Source organism: Eptatretus burgeri, chromosome 8, assembly GCF_056783735.1.
Source record: "Eptatretus burgeri isolate ZD-2024b chromosome 8, Ebu_testis_v1, whole genome shotgun sequence".
NCBI classification, from domain to species: Eukaryota; Metazoa; Chordata; class Myxini; order Myxiniformes; family Myxinidae; genus Eptatretus; species Eptatretus burgeri.
This window is the reverse complement of record NC_140968.1, coordinates 6,827,869-6,848,841: the sequence shown is the minus strand read 5'-3', so window position 1 is coordinate 6,848,841 and position 20,973 is coordinate 6,827,869. Positions and strand designations below refer to the sequence as shown.

The following is a 20,973-nucleotide window of genomic DNA, read 5'->3' as shown; positions in this document are numbered from 1 at the left end:
GATGCTCTCCTGTATGGATCCTCATGTGCCGATTCAAAATGGTTGAAGAAGAGAAACTTTTATCACAAATGGAGCATTTGTGAGGACGCTCTCCTGTATGGATTCTCATGTGCTGATTCAAATGGGTTGTACAAGAGAAACCTTTATCACAGACAGAGCATTTGTGAGGACGCTCTCCTGTATGGATCATCATATGCTTATTCAAACTGCCTTTTTCAGAGAAACCTTTATCACAGATAGAGCATTTGTAAGGACGCTCTCCTGTATGGATCCTCATATGTATTTTCAAACTGCTGTTATGAGAGAAAACTTTATCACAGACAGAGCATTTGTAAGGATGCTCTCCTGAATGGATCCTCATATGTATTTTCAAACTGCTGTTATGACAGAAACCTTTATCACAGATAGAGCATTTGTAAGGACGCTCTCCTGTATGGTTCATCATATGTATTTTGAAATCGCATTTTTTCGAGAAATCTTTGTCACAGACAGAGCATTTGTAAGGACGCTCTCCTGTATGGAACCTCATATGTATTTTCAAATCGCATTTTCTAGAGAAATCTTTCTCACAGACAGAGCATTTGTAAGGACGCTCTCCTGTATGGATCATCATATGTATTTTCAAATTGCATTTTTTAGAGAAATCTTTATCACAGACAGAGCATTTGTAAGGACGATCTCCTGTGTGGATCCTCATATGTATTTTCAAATTGCATTTTTCAGAGAAACATTTTTCACAGACAGAGCATTTGTGAGGACGCTCTCCTGTATGGATCCTCATATGAATTTTCAAAATGCCATGATGAGAGAAATCTTTATCACAGACAGAGCATTTGTAAGGACGCTCTCCTGTGTGGATCCTCATATGAATTTTCAAACTGCCCTTATGACAGAAACCTTTATCACAGACAGAGCATTTGTGAGGATGCTCTCCTGTGTGGATCCTCGTATGTATTTTCAAATCGCATTTTTCAGAGAAACCTTTATCACAGACAGAGCATTTGTGAGGACGCTCTCCTGTATGGATCCTCATGTGCTGATTCAAATGGCCTTGACGAGTGAAACCTCGATCACAAATGGAGCATTTGTGAGGACACTCTCCTGTATGGAACCTCATATGTATTTTCAAAGTGCTCATTCGATTGAAACCTTTATCACAGACAGAACATTTGTGAGGACGATCTCCTGTGTGGATCCTCATATGTATTTTCAAACGACCTTTTTCACAGAAACATTTTTCACAGACAGAACATTTGTGAGGATGCTCTCCTGTATGGATCCTCCGATGTATTTTCAAACTGCCGTTATGAGAGAAATCTTTATCACAGACAGAACATTTGTAAGGACGCTCTCCTGAATGTTTCCTCATATGTCTTTTCAAAATGCTGTTATGAGAGAAATCTTTATCACAGACAGAGCATTTGTGAGGACGCTCACCTGTATGGATCATCATACGTCTTTTCAACATGTTTTTTTGAGACAAACCGTTATCATTAACAGAGCATTTGTGTGAGCGTTCTCCTCGGTGGGTCCTCATGTGAGTTTTGATGCTTGTTGAAGTAAAATCGACACTGCATATCTTACACTTATAACACATTTGCCTTTCGATAACCTTTTTGTGTTTGTTTATTTCAATATTTATCTTTGTGCCGTTTTCACCAGATGCACACTTGAATTTTGAATCTTGTTCATGGGATTGGTTCTTCAAAATAGACGTCTTCACCGTCAAGCTCCTCCTGGAGCGTATCTGCCCAACTGGACTTCTTGATTGTTCTACAAAAACAAACAACAAGAAGTTATTTTAGAGAAACTCAAAATATTTAGCAATTTCGAAAATTTTATGAACCCTGAATTCAAAAGAGTAAATGTTAATTTTGTTTGCTTCTGCACATCTGTTGTAGAACAGAGAGGACTGCCGTTTGTCAAATGAACATCTGAATCTTCCTTTACAGAAGCTTATCTTAAAGTTTGTGAGACAAATGAACCACATTTACAGGATAAACATCACCTGAAAATAATGAAGGACATGAAGTTTAAAACACTGCCACATGCAAATCCCATGAACAGGTAGTATGCAATAGACGTCACTTCCACTGTTGGAACAAGGCTCTGTGATGCTGCCACCATTACAGGAGATAAAACAAGGTGTTTACAATGAGAAAATTTATATATATATATATCTAGTCGAAATTCGTTAATGCGTTACAAAAGCGTGACAGCCGGTAGGAAAAATCATATTCAAATAATTCCACTCAATTCGTCACTTCTGGACTCATTTGAAACCACATTTTTGGGTTTCACTCATTATAAACCCTTCCAGTCACTAGAAAACGAAGAAAATATAGAATGTTTGCGAAAAAAATGGGGTGAACGTGCATCAGGTTTGACCGAAATATGAGGGGATAAAATGCCGTTTTTCACATAATAGCAGAGATATCACGGCCATTACGGGCTTCTTCATCGGAAAACAATGACGTGTTGTTTGTGCAGTGCCACTTGGCACACGTCTACAGCATCATCACTTCTGTTGTACCTCGTTCACGTGACTGGCAGACCACTTTCACGTGCGTAAGAAATTGACAGACCTGCATCATCAGTTTCGTCGGGCATTGTTTTGCATGCTCGGCTATCAATAGAGGCCATTCATGCAGATCGGTACACTACAATTACGATGTAATACATACAATTGATATTGTTGCTGATCTCCGCCCGTCGGCGTGCGGGCGGCCGCGTTTAGCTCATGGCCGATGCTCTCGCCCACCGACGTCGCAATCGAGTCGCAGCTTCCGGATCAACGCCGGAATCCAGCTACGGGTGTGTTTTAAGCACACCACAACCTTGTCCGTACTCCACCCGCGCTCCAGGGTCCGATCGCCGAATGGTGTATTTACCTAATTAATCGCGTGGGCAGACTACCGAGAGATTGTACCTCAACGGGGGCCTGCTTGGAAACGAGCCGCTTAAGCAGCTCGCTCAGTTTTGCGGTGACTGAGCGGTGTATTATCACCAAGCCCCGTTGGACCCGATTGGTTTATTGGTTATTAAAACAACCAGCTATTATTCCGAACTCAATTATGGTAGTTCAATTGAGGGAAAGGACGCAACGAACAGGTGAACATTCACACAAGGACATTTATTTACAAACAAAGCACGTAAGCAGGCATGCGTGTATGCACTCAAACACGTATGCCGGACACGGCGCCACATCATTCAAACAAAGAAAAACCCCAGGAAAGGCAAGGGCAGAACTGGACCTGGTGGGTCTTTAATAGTTCACGGAGCTGTGGAGACCGCGGGAACTCCGAGAGACTGCGCTGGTTACCTGCCACCTTCGTGGTGACTCGCTGGGCTATCCTCGACGTTCCGTCAGCATGGCAAGTAGCGCCACGCGACTTGGTCGGCCCAGGCCCCGCCATGTGGCCTGGTGATTTAGCCAAGCTGACGACGCCTCGGAGGAACGAACGGGCTTCTGCTCTTTTCGAGTTGATACTCTTTTAAGAGCCCGCCCGTTCCTCTGCGTCTGTTCGGACCGTCCCGAGGCCCGATCACCTCGGACCACTATTTCGCTGGGTGGCGACCTCTCTCTGGCTCTCTCCACCGACCCGTGGTTCTGCGCGGCATGGCAGGCTGGTTGCGCTCCAACTGCCCTCCACTGGACTCGCTCCTTGGCTCCAGCTCCAGTCTCCTCGGCTCTCTCCGATAGAACTCCACGACAAACCCAGACCTCCACCTCCTGCACTGCTCCAGACTGACTGCGTGCTTGGTGTTCAGCGTGCCTTTTTATCGAGTCCGTGGGTGATGTTTGATCTTTGACCTCTCACCCTTCACCCCTGCTGGCTCCGCCCTTTTTGTGTTTTTGATCCGATTGTCGTGAAACGTGAAGAAAACGGACGTTGCAGAGATCAGCCTTAACACGCGGACGTTGCAGAAGACATCGGCTTGCAGAAGAAGACCTCAACAGGGAACCCTCACGTCTGTTGGCAGAGATGTTGCTCGATGAAGATGCTGTTGCCTGTAATAAAATGGTGGCGTTTGTGGAAATGAAGGTGAGGCGATGTTTGTTGTGGCGAAGGTGGTGAGGAGATGTCGTGGTTGTGGAGATGTTTGATGAGAGCGATGTTTTCATTGTGGAGAGGTTTGATGAGATGTTGTTGAGGTGATGGCGAGGAGATGTCGGGGTTGGCGTTGTGGAGATGTGGTTGGTCCAAAATAACGAAAGCAAAAGAATATTCTGACCTCAAAGATCACAGCCCGGTAACACGAATAAATCTCTTTAGACATCGGTGGGGAAATCTGATCTGAACACACACTTATTGTGTTCTGATATCTGGGACTGTGTTCTGTGTTCTAATAACTGATATCTGGGAAACCTGAATGGTGTTCTGTGAATTTCCACAGTCGTAAAATCTTTATTGCAATGCAGCGAAAGAGTAAAGCTTATCATTATTTATGCTCCCCCGTGAAACTTTGACGGACACATATTACGCTCGTGAACCGAGGAAACATCGCTCCGTACAAGCAATTCGTCGATCTTTCCGGCGAAACGTGTTACAGAACAAAGGATTCTGAACATATTCTATGGGGGAAAGGCGATTAATATAGCAATAGACGTATGCGAGTACGGCTACAAGGGGTATGCAAATGCGTTCTACGAGGATGTCACGTCACAAAACCAGTACATCAGAATCAACGTTTTTCGGAACAAGAAATGTAAAATCGGACAAACGATGAATTTCGATGCTGCGCACTTCATTACAGACGTGTTGTACGATATGTAACGACGTAGTGGGAATAGAATATTCGACACTGGGAAAAGGTATCCAAAAAAAAGAGCCAAAATTATAACGTTCCGAATTCCATGAAGGGAATGTAATGCATTAGCAAATTTTGACTCGTGTGTGCGTGTGTGTGTGTATATATTGTTGTGGTTGACCAAATTCGCAAACCACCATTCAGGTCCCTTAGGTGAGATATCTCGGTAAGTATATGTGTAGTTAGGCCCAAACCCGTTGTCTAGAGGGAATAAATGTCATTCATGAGGGCTGCGACTCTTCAGGATAGCCGTTTTTCTTTTACTATCTTTATTTTGGACCAGCCGCCATTATTACCACCACCAACGACGTCTCAACAGCCATCACAACAACAACCACCAACCACAACGCCGCTTCACCACAACCGCCACGACCTTTACCGTCACAACTCGCCACCATCGCATCACCGTCATCTCGCGCCACTCGTGGGCAACGATGCTGGACTCGTGCGGGGCGCGCACCGAGGAGCGTGTTCAAAAACATCACGGACTTTCCGCAGAAAAACGGATCAAAAACGACTCACGCCCACTTTTGTTCCGTCCAATCGGTGAGCGAGGGGCGATTTGGCCCCGCCTCCAGGGCGTTGGAGGACGGTCGCTATATGCAAATTCATGGATCAAAAAGCATTCACGCCCACTTTTCCTCGGGCCAATGGGGAGCGAGGTGAAAGGTCGGAGGCAGAGGGTCAAAGATGAAAGAGCGAAGCCACGGGGCTTATAAAAACGACTGCGTTCGTCAGTCGAGTTCGTTCGCAGTTGGAAGTGGAGGAGCAGTTCGCAGTTAGCAGTTGGCAGTTCGCAGTTGGCAGTTCGCAGTTGGGAGTTCACGGAGCCAGTGAAGAGTTGGGACGAGACGGAGAGGGCGATCGGACGAAGCTGTGGAGAGGCGGCGGCGGCGAAGGCAGTTGAGGGGGTGCTCGCGTCGGATTCGGGGAACTGCGGAGGGAGAGGCCGGCGGCGCGACCGAGGTCGTGGTGGAGACGCTCGTCGCGGGACCCGCGATTTTGTGAAATCCTCCTTTCCCCGAGCATCAGCAACCCCCTCCTGTTTCCCCCCGCGCTGAGATAGTGCGACAAAAGGGGGCCCCCTTCCCACCCCCTACCAGACACTGTCCGCGAGGCCCGCGGAGTTGAGGCACCACCGCCACTCCGCGTCTCATCATCAGACGGGTAGGCCCGACACGGTCTCGGCCCCAGGCCCGCCTACCCCCTCATCCTGGAGGGTGGTTCTCTTTTCTTTTGCTTTGGGAATATGTGTTGTCGGCGCCGTCTGTGAAGTAAAATTGTATAAGTGTTGCCGAGTGCCCGGTAGTCGGATAGATCTGCATTGTTGCATTTGCTTTTTGTCTTCTTCTTTTACATGTGCTTTTGGTGGAATTGTATATGTGTGCTTTCCGTTCATCGCGAAATAAATGTGCTTATTGTTGAACTGTTTTCCCGCTTCGCTTCGTCATTTCTTTCATTGAATCCTCATCTTGCTTCACGTAAAGGGTTGGTCGTGGGCTAAGACGCCTGATAATTAATCGAACCGTCGAGGCCGACGAATAACACCGCTCGGTTATCCCGATAGTACGGAACGGGTCGCTTAAGTGGCCCGTGTCCGAAGTCGACCTGCGGCGAGGTGCGATCGCCCGGTCTACCCTCCGTGTGGGTACTTAGGTAGGTCGAATTTGGCGAGCAACCCTATCCCACGCGGGGGCCGATTGGCTCGATCGCGGTGAGACCGAAAGGTCCACCCGAGACTGGTTCCCGGCATTAGTCCGAGAGGGTCACGACTGGATTGTCCGTCCGGTGGGCGACGTGCCGCGATTCGAGTTACGTGGCCGTCCGCACGCCGGCGGGCGCGAATTCGCGACACTGGTGTCAGAAGTGGGATACAAACCCATCGCCCTCCTCGCGGCACTGGTATCGGAGAACGGGAAAACGGGCTCTCCTGTCTCCAGCTAAATTCACGGGTATCGGTCCAGGGGTGAGAGGAGCGACCCCCGATTCCCTCCAAATTACGAGCGAGCTAAATTAACCCTTTAAGAGAAGCAAGATGGCGTCTCAAGGCGAGCGGGAGCCGGGGGTATTAGAAATGTATATGTGTAGTAATGTAGGATCCATGGTCCAGGATGAAATCCCCGTGCAGGAAATGTTGATTGTACAGGAAAACGAACTCGCCCAACTGAACCCAGAGCCCGAAATAGGTGCGGCAGCGGCCGCGGTGTATGACACCTCCCCTCCCCCTCTCCACCAAAACCCCCCAACCCCTGCCGAAACGGCTCACCCAAGCGCACCCGACATGGCCCAGCTATTCACCATGCAGGCAAAAATGTATGCGGAAATGACAGCGAACATGATCAAGCAAATGAACGAAAAGATGGATACAAACACGAATGAAATGAAAAACGAAATGAAAGGCATGAACGAAAAGATGGATACAAACACGAATGAAATGAAAAACGAAATGAAAGGAATGAACAAGCAAATGAAGGAAGAAACTAAAAAGCTCCGGTGTGAGACGCAGAACATGGGCCAATGCCTGCAGGCGGGCATGAAGGCCGTTAGCAGGGAGCTCAAAATGGCGACTCCACGTGTAGGAACGAACGAGCTGGAAGGGGGTGCAACGGCTGTCGGGCCCGCGGTGGAGGCGGGTAAGGAAAAAGTAATTCGGGAGACAAGAGACGAGGTGAAAGTAATTGCGAGGGAGAGAAAAGAACAATTAATACGGAAAGCAAGGATGAGGTACGCGGAGATCGTGAAAGAGCAAGGAGTGAAAAACAGGGAAGGACGGGAGCGACTTAAAGAGAAAGCAAGGTTGACCTACATAAAGATAAGGGAAAGACGCCAGAAAGAAGCGGAGACTAATAGACAGGAGGGGACAACAGAAACTTATAAATGTATAGAGACACGGGAGACAAAAAAAATAGAGGAGAGACTGCATGAATTGGACAAGGTTAGAGACGCACACACACACACGGAGGTAGTGGAGGACGATGAGGTTGAGCTCGCGGAGCGTGTAGGGACCAGGTGCGAGCAGCGGGATAGCCGACTCCAGGAACGAGGGGAGGGAGTATGCCCCCTTGAGGCGAGTCACAACCAGGTGGGTTCGGTCGTGCTTTGTGAGGTTGAGGGGAGGAGTGCTGCGAAAGGGTGCACGGAGAGCTTGGGGGGTATAGAGGCCCCGGAGACCATTGTGGGGACACGAATCCCCAGTGTAGTTGTCCCTGTGTGTGTGGTGCAAGGCGTGAGTGCGTCCCCGTGTGTGGAAACGACCCCGTGTGTGTGTGAGTGGTGTGGTGGCGAGTGTGCCGGAGTACGTGCTTCCCAGCACGCCGTGTGTGGATGAGGAACCGTGTGTGGAAGAGGCCGTGTGTGTGGATGAAACGGCCAGTGTGAGTGAGGCACCGCGGGTGAGTGCCCCCGCGTGTGTGGGTGAGGCACCGTGTGTGAGTGAGGCCGTGTGTGTGGATGAAACGGCCAGTATGGATGAGGCACCGCGGGTGAGTGCCCCCGCGTGTGTGAGTGAGGCACGGTGTATGAGTGAGGCACGGCGAGTGAATGGAGCACCACGTGTGAGTGGTATGGTTTATGCGAGGGAGACCGTGTGTGTGAGAGAGCGGTATGTGAGGGAGATGTCGGTTGGCATGCGGGAGCACGCAGCCGCGTCTCCCGGTGTGAGTTTAATGGTGAATGTGATGGAATGGACTGTGAGCGTCGTAACACGCAGGTGTGCGTGGGTGGAATGGAGGCGACGACGGCGACGACGGCGACATGTGAAGAAAGAAAGCCGAGTAGCGGCTGTAGTTGTTTCGGGGACCGTGCCGGATTCACCCAGCAATGAGCACGAGGTCCGTGCTGTGCAACGCACGAGACCCCCACGTGCTCGCTTGCGAGAGTGAAGTCCCGGTCCGGAAACGCCAGCGGTGGATTTGCCGATCCCGCGGACGGACAAAGTTCAGGCAGGTAAACGGATTTTGACCGGACGGGTTCTCCACGCGATCGTGTGTGTTAAGCTCCAACGGGCAAAGCACATGTTTTCGCGTGGGGAACCACTCGAGACGTGGGGCTTGTGTTTTTTTTATGCGCACGGTGACGCCATGGCTGCACGTGGGGTTGGAATCCGACAGGAGGGGTATCCCTGCCGGATGGTACCGTCCAAGGAGGGACGAGGAACACGTGCAGCTGCATGACGTCACAGGCAGGTGCAAAGTGCGCGAGCTCTGAGTTGCCGCGCTGGTGCTGCGCATGTAAAGAAAAAAAAAAAAAAAAAGCAAGCCTCACTTTCGGGTGCACAGGATTCCTGGGCAAGGGGTGGAAGACCCCCTTGACCTGGGCACAGGATGGAAACTAGTTAGGGGGAAGGGTTAGCTTAGTTAGACAGACTTCATGGGGCAGGGGTAAGTCCTCATGGGGCCCGTGGAATGGATTAGTTAGAGGGATTGTAGCCAGATTTAGGTTGGGAAATAAAATGATTTATTTGGAGACAGTGACAGACTTGTGGATATGTAGAGGGGACGTAGCTTAGCTACGTAGTGTTAAAAGGAACGTGCTATAGTATAAGGGACGACGTGGGAGAACGAGTTAGTTAGGGGAAGTAGTTAGGAGGATGGCAGAGTTCAGCGGTGAGTGTGTTGAAGAGTGGGTGAGTTGTGAGGTGAGTACATGATGAGTGAGTGAGGCCAGCGGGTCTGTGTGTGTGGAGCGAATGGGGAATGCATGGTGCGATGAGTGATTGGGGGGAGGAGTGACTCCCGCCCAAGGGACCCCGGGGTCAGTATAAAGTGAGTTAGGGGGTTAGTCAAATTGAAAAATGGAAGTCGTTTTGTTGTTGGTGGGAGTGCAGGCTCGATACCCATTTGGAGGGGTGCAGGAGCCCTGTTGACGGGCTGGGAGCGTGGCTGCGAAAAGTGAGTATCGCTGAGTGGGTACCCCGGGCACCAGGCTAGTCGGCCGTGGTAGGCCAAGGGCCCATGGGGGGCCGGGATAGCGTAGTGGGCACGGGTGCGCCTGCTTGGTGCGGGGGCCCGGGGCGCCATTAGCCGCGTGGGCAGTGTTGTGGGCACGGGTGACCCTCGGAAAGGGGCCTAGGAAGCCAGCCTGCCACATGTGCGTTTCAGGGGAGGTGCCATGGGGGGCACTCCCCGGTGTTAGGGAGCTGGTAGGCTCGGAGGCAGTGTAGTGCCCGGGGGTGCCATAGCGGGAGAATCGGCAGAGGGTCGTGCCTGCCAAAGGGAGCCACGTGTCCCAGCCATGAGACCGTGTGAGGGCACGGAAAGAAAATTGGGGGGGGGGGCGAGGCCCGAAATTGAAAGGACACCAACACAGGCGACGGGAATTAGGGTTGTGAGAACCAATAGTTTAAGCGAGAGGCGCTTGTTGAAAGCCCCGGGGTAGTTTAACAGTTAAATGGTTAGGGTAGATTAGGAAGTGTACCCCTCCGCACCATCCATCCCCTCGCTATCGTTGTGGGCCGCTGGACCCACTTTGGTTATAGATCGCTGAACTCTGGGGAGGCCATCCTGAAGCTTCATTGGGCCTCGACACAGGACGCTAGCTCTCCCTTATTCCCCTCCGGGGAGGGAACGTAGGGGTTGGGAGTAGGCTAGGTGACAGGATAGGTTAGCCGAACAAAGACGATAAAGGGGGTTAGGGGACGATTTATAGTGGGGAAGTAAAAAAATAAAAATAAAAATAAAAAATAAAATAAGTTGGGGCTAAATTGGGGTTTGACAAATTAAGGGAGTGGGTATAGACAGTGACAGGCAAAGGCGATAGGTTGGGAGGGAGACCGTAGGGTAGGTCCGAGCCCGCCTTCTGAGTGGCCAGCTTCATCTGCTGGCTGCGTTGCTGCAAGGCAAAGGCCGGCCCACTTCATCGGCAGCTGTTGTTTTGCTGCAAGGCCTGTGCCGGCTGGATCGTCTGCAGCTGCTGTGCTGCAAGGCCTGTGCCGGCCGGATCGTCTGCAGCTGTTTTTCTTCAAGGCCTGTGCCGGCCAGTTCGTCTGCCGGCTGTGTTTGCCTGCTGCGGCCTTCTTCTGCGGGCTGTGTTTGCCTGCTGCCTTTGCCATGCCCACTGCCCACGTTCACCAGCCCCGTTCAATTTTTGCTTTGCCCCCCCTGTTCATTGCCATGTGCGCCAGGATCAAGGCAACAGTTTGCAAGCTGCAAGAACTGCCCTGTTGGCAGCTACAACACGGGCCTGCAGTGGCGGCCCGTGCACCGTGTTTGCGTCCATCCATTCATCCATCCATTCGTTGTGTTCATTACGTGTGCCACTTGAGCTGGCACGGAGACTGCGTTGTGCAGCCCATGCACCGTGTTTGCGTTCAGTTCAAACCATTCATCCATCCATTCGTTGTGTTCATTGCGTGTGCCACTTGAGTTGGCACGGAGACTGCATTTGTGCAGCCCATGCACCGTTGTGGTTCACTGCGTTCAGTTCAAACCATTCATCCATCCATTCGTTGTGTTCATTGCGTGTGCCACTTGAGCTGGCACAGAGACTGCGTTGAGCAGCCCATGCACCGTTGTGGTTCACTGCGTTCAGTTCAAACCATTCATCCATCCATTCGTTGTGTTCATTGCGTGTGCCACTTGAGCTGGCACGGAGACTACGTTTGTGCAGCCCATGCACCGTTGTGGTTCACTGCGTTCAGTTCAAAAGGGAAGGCCTTGGACTGCGTGTGAGCAGCCGGCCACGTTCCCTGTCACCTGCATTGTTTGAGCCAGAGACTGCATGCGGGCAGCCTGGCTCCCTGCTAACTGTTTTCTTTTTGCAGAGTTCAGTGATCCTGGGCCATGGTTTAGTGTAAAATTTGTAAGTTAAGGTTAAGATGTACTGTAAATATGAGTGCGCCCCCGGCATGTTTGTCTTAGCGCCGGCAATTTTATTTAAGTCATCCGTGTGAGTGAGTTTGTTTAGGTAGTTACTCAGCCCTTAGGTTATTTATTTTGGGGACACGAATACCATGAATGTCGCACTCAGGGATCCGTAGGTAAAATGTACTAGGGGAAAACTACACATGATGGCACACGAAAATTTGACGACTCGGGACTAGTCTGTAAAAAGGGGAGGGGGTAGTGTTGTGGTTGACCAAATTCGCAAACCACCATTCAGGTCCCTTAGGTGAGATATCTCGGTAAGTATATGTGTAGTTAGGCCCAAACCCGTTGTCTAGAGGGAATAAATGTCATTCATGAGGGCTGCGACTCTTCAGGATAGCCGTTTTTCTTTTACTATCTTTATTTTGGACCAGCCGCCATTATTACCACCACCAACGATGTCTCAACAGCCATCACAACAACAACCACCAACCACAACGCCGCTTCACCACAACCGCCACGACCTTTACCGTCACAACTCGCCACCATCGCATCACCGTCATCTCGCGCCACTCGTGGGCACCGATGCTGGACTCGTGCGGGGCGCGCACCGAGGAGCGTGTTCAAAAACATCACGGACTTTCCGCAGAAAAACGGATCAAAAACGACACGCCCACTTTTGTTCCGTCCAGTCGGTGAGCGAGGGGCGATTTGGCCCCGCCTCCAGGGCGTTGGAGGACGGTCGCTATATGCAAATTCATGGATCAAAAAGCATTCACGCCCACTTTTCCTCGGGCCAATGGGGAGCGAGGTGAAAGGTCGGAGGCAGAGGGTCAAAGATGAAAGAGCGAAGCCACGGGGCTTATAAAAACGACTGCGTTCGTCAGTCGAGTTCGTTCGCAGTTGGAAGTGGAGGAGCAGTTCGCAGTTGGCAGTTCGCAGTTGGCAGTTCGCAGTTGGCAGTTCGCAGTTGGCAGTTGGGAGTTCGCGGAGCCAGTGAAGAGTTGGGACGAGACGGAGAGGGCGATCGGACGAAGCTGTGGAGAGGCGGCGGCGGCGAAGGCGGTTGAGGGGGTGCTCGCGTCGGATTCGGGGAACTGCGGAGGGAGAGGCCGGCGGCGCGACCGAGGTCGTGGTGGAGACGCTCGTCGCGGGACCCGAGATTTTGTGAAATCCTCCTTTCCCCGAGCATCAGCAACCCCCTCCTGTTTCCCCCCGTGCTGAGATAGTGCGACAAAAGGGGGCCCCCTTCCCACCCCCTACCAGACACTGTCCGCGAGGCCCGCGGAGTTGAGGCACCACCGCCACTCCGCGTCTCATCATCAGACGGGTAGGCCCGACACGGTCTCGGCCCCAGGCCCGCCTACCCCCCTCATCCTGGAGGTTGGTTCTCTTTTCTTTTGCTTTGGGAATATGTGTTGTCGGCGCCGTCTGTGAAGTAAAATTGTATAAGTGTTGCCGAGTGCCCGGTAGTCGGATAGATCTGCATTGTTGCATTTGCTTTTTGTCTTCTTCTTTTACATGTGCTTTTGGTGGAATTGTATATGCGTGCTTTCCGTTCATCGCGAAATAAATGTGCTTATTGTTGAACTGTTTTCCCGCTTCGCTTCGTCATTTCTTTCATTGAATCCCCATCTTGCTTCACGTAAAGGGTTGGTCGTGGGCTAAGACGCCCGATAATTAATCGAACCGTCGAGGCCGACGAATAACACCGCTCGGTTATCCCGATAGTACGGAACGGGTCGCTTAAGTGGCCCGTGTCCGAAGTCGACCTGCGGCGAGGTGCGATCGCCCGGTCTACCCTCCGTGTGGGTACTTAGGTAGGTCGAATTTGGCGAGCAACCCTATCCCACGCGGGGGCCGATTGGCTCGATCGCGGTGAGACCGAAAGGTCCACCCGTGACTCGTTCCCGGCGTTAGTCCGAGAGGGTCACGACTGGATTGTCCGTCCGGTGGGCGATGTGCCGCGATTCGAGTTACGTGGCAGTCCGCACGCCGGCGGGCGCGAATCCGCAACAATATATATACAAATATATATGCATATGTTGTTGCAGTTCTCGGAACCGCATGCCTCCAAGGCAATGGCACTCAACACATAGCGGTCGCCAGAGAGTTATTCCATGAATGTACGTAAAGATAGTCGCTTCCCTTTTGTCTCGCGGGACAACAGGACGTGCATTGCTGGGATCTCATAGCTCGGTTTACTTACACCACTAACTTCATTTCTACTCTTATTTTCTGCTTGTTTTTGAGGTAAATCTGAATTTGGTTCCTCACAGAGGCCAACACGTGCAGCACATGCGAGACCGGGGGAGGAGAATAGAAAGGCTGCTGGGGCACCACACGAGCATTGATAGTGCAGAACTCCCGTCCTCAAGCGATCCCTCAACCCAGCTTTTGCGGCGAGTTATACAGTATGCCCGGCAAAGAGATTATCGACTCCAGCTTCCGATGATCTGGGATGAGATTGCTGGTTGCATTGAAAAAGGCATAGGAATTAATATCTCGGCGAGAGCGTGGCTGGCAGCTTGGTTCCAATAGCTGCAATGTCATAGGCCGATAATCGAAAAACAACTACGCAATGACAAAAGTGTGCAAGATACGGGTGGCACGTACTTTTCAACCCATTTCTGGACTAATGATATCGGCATTCTCTTTTCCCTCCATTTCTCCACCGGAAACATATTGTTGCGGATTCGTGCCCGCCGGCGTGTGGACGGCCACGTAACTCGGATCGCGGCACGTCACCCACCGGACGGACAATTCAGTCGTGACCCTCTTGGACCAACGCTGGGAGCAAGTCACGGGTGGGGGTTTAACCTCACCACGATTGTGCCAATTGCCCACCCGCGCAGGATAGGGTCGCTCGCCAAATTCGATCTACCTCAGTACCTGCGCGAATGGTCGACCGGGCGATCGCACCTCGCCGCAGGTCGACTCCGGACACGAGCCGCTTGGGCCGCCAGTTCCGTGCTATAGGGATAACCGAGCGGTGTTATCGCCGACCTGGACGGTTCAGATTAATTACCGGGCGTATTAAGCCCACGAAGAACCCTTGACATGAAGCAGGATGAAGGATCAATAAAGAAAAGACGAAGCGAAATGGGAAAACAGTTCACACAATGCACATTTATTACGCGACACACGGAAAGCACACATATACAGCCAAACAGTCAAAATGCACATATCGCAGTTAAAGCAAAAGAAACAATGACGCAGAGTTACTTCCGAATACGCGTACACCCGGCAACACTTATACAGTTCTACTTTTCAGACGGCGACAACAACATTCATTCGAAAGTAAAAGAAAAGGCCACCCTCATAGACAAGGGGGCAGACGGGGCCCGTGGGCCTTTATGGCGTGGGACTTGGCAGACCGAACGAGTCCCACGAGACCGTTGCAGGTTACCTGGACCCTCGCGGTGCGATGGTGGGCGAGCTCTCTCCGGCGCTCCTTGTACGAATGCGCAGATCTGCGCGACACAGCTGGCAGAGCGGCACCTCCAGTCCGCGTCCCCTCCGCGACGTCCGGACTCTCCACCGAATGCAAGTTCCAACGAGCGGGTCGCTTTACGGACCCCTTCTCCAAGACCCAGACGGGCAGAAGACCATGAACCGCCGACTGACCTGACCTCCTCTGACCTGACTTTCTCTTTCCAGCGGCGCCTCCGTGCACAATTTTATTTCCCCGGCACCCCGCCCCTCCCTTCGCGGCACGCGGGGGGGGAGGGGCTGGGGGAACATTACACTTGAGAAATCGGGGTGGGAGTTGAGTTCCAACCGTCATTCGTGTTTACCAGGGAAATCGGGGTGGGAGTTGTTGTTGTTCCCCTTTGGTATTCGTGGAGATGTTGACGGTTGCTGGCGTAGTGATGAGGATGGCGTAGTTGAGAGGCAGGTGTGGTTGTGGTTGTTGTGAAGCGGAGTTGTGGTTGGTGGTTGTGTGATGGCGGTTGAGACGTGGTTGGTTCAAAATAAAGATAGAACAGAAAAATGCCAAACTCACAGCATCGCAACCCGAATGAATCACATAAATTCCCTCCAGACAACGGATTTGGGGCGAACTACACATGTACTTAGAGATATCTCACCTACGGGCCCTTCATGGTGTATTGCGAATTTCCACAGCCATAACAATATCTATATCCTTTTCATTCCAAACCTCTATGTAATTATTATATCCGAGCGTTCCCCTCAAACCCTGACAAAGATCGGTGTTGGCCCCGTGCACACAATAAGGGAATCAGGCGAAAGCGAGCACTGACCATGTGGGTCATGATGGATCTGCACTCACTGTATGGAACGTGCTCGAACGCAGACCCGTGCTTAGCTCGGGACACTTGATTATCGTACAGAGCAGGGCACGAATGGACACATCTTACCGTCTGCCCATGGGTTTATTATAACACCTTACTGTCTGTCGTCGCTGGTGGCCATGGATGTTCCCCACGGACAGTGAATGTCTTCCGACCTCTCCGCCCGGCGAATCCGCAATCAGGCAAGAGGGGTGCTGGGCAGTCCAGATTGCCCGGGCAAGCATGTGGGACGGATGCCACCCTCAGCCGGACGTAAGGGCACGGCCCAGGGTTGTTGCAAGGCAATTCATGACGCAGTTCGGTGTGGGCAATTCATATCATGTCGTGGGGTCGGAGTGGGACATTTTCACAGCTCGGGGTCACCTGGCTGGAAGCGGAATGTCGCCGCTTCAGGCCATCGCGGCCTGGCCGAGTGGGGGAGCGAGGCCAATCAGGGGGGCCGATTCAGGTGATGACGCATCGCTTCGGGGTAGCCCCCCGCACCGGCATTGCGGGTCTATAAAAGGCAGATCTTGGAGCCGATCTCCAGGGTTTCCACTTTTCGGGAAATTTCACCACTCCCAGGAAATTTTTAGGGAAGGGCAACAAGCTTGGGAATTCTTGGGAAATTTTCAAAATATCTATAAATTGATCAAATTTCGATGAATTAGGATTATTTGCGAGAGAAAATAATGGAAGTAATCAATTGAATTAAAAAAGATAGCAATATGCGCGTTTGACATCGGCCGCTTCGGCCAATGAGGGTGGAGTCACGTTTTGCGTGCTCAATTTCCACGTGAAGGAATCAACCTTTCCCGGAAGCGCATGTGCTTTTCTCTCATCCTCATGTCTCAGCACTCAGCAGTTTCAAGTGGGCGGTATATTTGAACACGTGAAAGGTCAGTTTATCCTTTCGTCGGCAATTTTTGGTCTTCTTGTAAATTTTTTTCAGAACCTTATGAGAGTCTGTCATGACCTTCGTAGCTTAAGTGAATGACTTGACAAGTGACATGGTTCAAATCAAGTCCAGGGTTGACCAGTCCGTTCCCCAACGAAAATAACTTGTTTTGTTGAGAACCTGTACCACAGCACAGTCAGATTAAAAAGAATGAAAATGTCAGCTTTTGTCAGAAATAATTTTCCAGTATTGTTTGCGTTGATTGATATTTCTATTGCTTCTCCTGGAGCAGAATGTTTGAAACTCGGTCAAATTATGGGTCTATGTTTAAGTCCTTTTGGCACTTGCCTTGCCCTGCCCTAACCTACCTGATCTATGGCGACACTGGCCGAGCCCGTTCATGTCAAAGTGTGTTTCATGTCCGAGTTTTTGCTTTTCATGTCATTTCCAGATCGAGCAGTTGGGAATTGAATAATGTCGGATGAAAGGGTGCATCCGGTTCCGGCATCTATTGAAAAAGTACCTCCTGCGAAAAAGCAGTACCAGCAGAAATTTGCAGATGCTTGGCTGAAAGTGCCAGAATGCAAACCATGGCTTATGAAAAAATTGGCAGAAGATGGTTTGTACAAACCGTTCTGTAAAATTTGCAGAACAGGTGTCGGGTGTCATAAACCACACTCATGCGCCACCTTTCAAGCAAGTACCACGTTGAGGCCGCGCAAATGGAAGCTGATCTACAGAAGTCTCAGCCAACTGTACATGACGCTTTCATTGGCCTTGATGGAAAGGCTGCAGCCATGGAAATTAAAACGTCAGCGTTTATTGCAGAGAACAATTTGCCCATGTATTTGTGTGAGTGATGGATCGACCTCATGAAAGACCTTCTCCCAAGTGATGCAGCATTGAAAAAAGTCACATTCGGAAAAGAAAAGTGCACTAATGTGGAACGGCAAGTGCTTGGACTTACCGTTGCGGATGAGGGTGTGGAGAATCTTCGAAGCCACAAATTCTCCATCATACTGGACGAAACAACGGAATGAGCAACGACCACGCAGCTCGCAATTTACTTCGATATCGACGAATACAAAATGAAACAAGTGTTGCTGGACCTCAAGAACATTCCAGATGGAAAATCTCAGACAATTTACAATGCTCTTCCACAATGTCTTAGGGATAGGCACATTTCCTTCAAAAACATGGTAGGATTTTGTGCAGACACCTTTAATGTAATGTTCAGGTCGAAACAATCCTCGTCAGAGCTGATTGCTCAGAATCACCCATGGGTAGTTCAGGTGAAGTGTTCTTGCCATACAATTCATTTGTGCACGTCGCATGTCGCTTCCGAGCTACCAAAGTCGGTTGAAGACCGATGAAGAAATGTTTTCGCACATTTCTCAATGTCGTCAAAAAAAAACAAGGACACGGCGCAATAACAAGGAGAATATGAATAATCTATCTGTTAATGAATATGGATGAATGGATACTTTAAATTTGATGAATAATAATAAAAAAAAAACTTTGAATAAAATAAAGACTAATAATAAACTTAAAAAAAAAAATGAATAAAGTTTAAATAAAATAAAGCAAAGTTCAGTATTAAAAATTTCAAACAACTATAAAAATGATGAAACACACATTGACCTTCTCCACTTTACTTCAAAGGAAAAAAAATCACATTATGCTTTCATCAAAAATTTATCAAGATTAACCAAATAACAACTATATAAGGGAAAATGTAAAACATATCCTTGTCAGAGATGTCTCAACTCCTTTCACACAAAAGAACGATTAAATCAACAATAATCAATTTACCAAAAGCAGGTTCAAACATCTTATTCAAAGATTTTAACGAATCTATAAAACATCCGTTTGTGATACTGTAGATGCTGATTTTGAAAGTATCCTTGAAAAGACAGAGGGTTTCTCCAAATCCAAATAAATCATACACAAATAAATATCAAAAACATACTCCTTGTGGTTTCTGTTATTATATTGTTACGGCTGTGGAAATTCGCATTACACCATGAAGGGCCCGTAGGTGAGATATCTCTAAGTACATGTGTCGTTAGCCCCAAACCCGTTGTTTCGAGGGAATTTATGTGATTCATCAGGCTGCGATGCTTTGAGTTAGGCGTTTTTCTGTTCTATCTTTATTTTGAATCAACCGCCATAACCATCAAACATCCACCAAAAACCCTCCACCACCCTCACACCTCTCTCTCCTTCTACGGCAGTTCCAGCACCACCTGTGAACACTGAGCGTTGGGCTGTCTTGGGCTCGTTCAAGATACGCGCCGAGCCGCGAGTGCAAATAGCGGCCTTTCCGAGGGAAAATTCGGATCAAGAATGCGACACGCCCACTTCTGATCCGTCCAATCAGCGAGCGCGGAGCGGCTTGGCCCCGCCTGCAGGGCGTCTGTGTGAAATCGAAATCTGCAAATTCTATGATCAGGGGAGGTTCACGCCCACTTTTCCTCCGTCAAATGGGCGAGCGTGGCTCCGCCCCCGAGCTCATCCTGATCCGGAAATTTGCATATGGGTTCTCCTGCCGGCCTATAAAATGCCGAGCGCAAGGCGAATCGTGGCAGAGTCAGTTTTGAAGGCGGAGAGTTTTGGCAGAGTCAGTTTTGAAGAGCAGAGTGTGGCAGCAGTGGAGTCGGGAGGTGAAGGCGTCGAGTTGGGTTCTGCAGTCGGCTGAGGAGAGTTGTGGCAAGAGGCCAAGGAGCTAGGGTCCGAGGCGAGAAGGACGGTGGTCGGCGACGAGGTAGCGGCGGGAGATTGCTCGTCGCGGGACCCAAGCCAGCCAGCTATTCTCCCTCCCCCAGAGCATCAACAATTCCCCCTTTTCCCCCACGCTGATATAGTGCAAAAAGGGGGCCCCGTTCCCACCCCACTCCAAGCGGTGCAAATGAAACCCGTGAAGGAGCACTAAGTTGGGGCACCGCCGCGCAGCCACATTTGCGGCTTGTCACGAGGACGCGGGTTGGACCCACCCGGTCTCGCGGACCTGACCGCTCCTTCAGGTCCCGCGCGCATATTGGCCTTCTGGCCCGTCTGCCCCCTTGTCTGAGAGTGGCTTCTTTCCTTTGCTTTTGAGTAATTGTGGGTTGGCGCCGTGTCTTGTAAAGTAGAACTGTGCAAGTGTTGCCGTGTGTACGCGTATCCGGTTGTAACTCTGCGTCGTTTCTTTTGTTTTGCTGATATATGTGCATTCTGACTGTTTGACTGTATATGTGTGCTTTTCGTGGGCCGGGTAATAAATGTGCATTATGTTGAACTGTGCCCATTTCGCTTTGTCTTTTCTCCATTGACTCTCCATCCTGCTTCACGTAAAGGATTCGTCGCGGGTGCAAGATCCCGGTAATTGATCTGAACCGTCGAGGTCGACGATAACACCGCTCGGTTATCCTGATAGTACGGAACGGGCCGCCCAAGCGGTTCGTGTCCGGAGTCGACCTGCGGCGAGGTATGATCGCCCGGTTTACCATCCGCGTGGGTACTTAGGTCGGTCGAGTTTGGCAAACAACCCTATCTTACGCGGGTGGCCGATTGGCACAATTGTGGTGAGGTTGAAAGGCCCACCCGTGACTGGCTCCGGGCGATAGTTCCCGGAGGGTCACGACTGAATTGTCCATCCGGTGGGCGACGTGCCTCGATCTGAGTTACGTGGCCGTTCGCACGCCAGCGGGCGCGAATTCGCAACAATATCAAATCATCTGTTGGTGATGAATACAACAAGTTTGAACTTTTTGAGGAGAAGATGCTTCAGAGGAGTTTGAAAGATGATTGGAAAAAGACAATATAAGACTCAGAAAAATAATGGTTAAAACATATAAACCAATGTCATTAACAAAGGGAGAGAAAAAGGAACTTAGAAAGAACAGTATCTGTCATATTTGTGAGGAGAAAATTGAGGGAGAGGTCAAGGAAAGGGATGACTGTCATCTTACTGGTAAATATAGAGGTCCAGCTCATTTCCATTGTAATCTTAATTGCAAGCCTCCAAAAACTTTGTTCCTGTCTTTCTTCACAACAATGCTCACAATGACACACATCTATTTATGAATGAAATTTCAAAGACATCTGGAGATATTTCTGCCACTCCTCACACAAATCAAAAACACATCTCATTCACAAAAACAATTCATACATCTCCCATAACCAA

The 20,973-nt window shown here is 50.1% G+C and overlaps 1 protein-coding gene across 1 annotated transcript in view; it reads right to left on the bottom strand.

The window, feature by feature from the left end:
• Positions 1-20,973, bottom strand: part of LOC147021008 (uncharacterized) — a 106,072-nt gene that overhangs the window by 4,488 nt on the left and 80,611 nt on the right. The window contains 1 exon segment of the mRNA XM_085893555.1: positions 2-1,773. Within this exon segment, the coding sequence (XP_085749681.1) occupies positions 2-1,773 (1,772 nt within the window).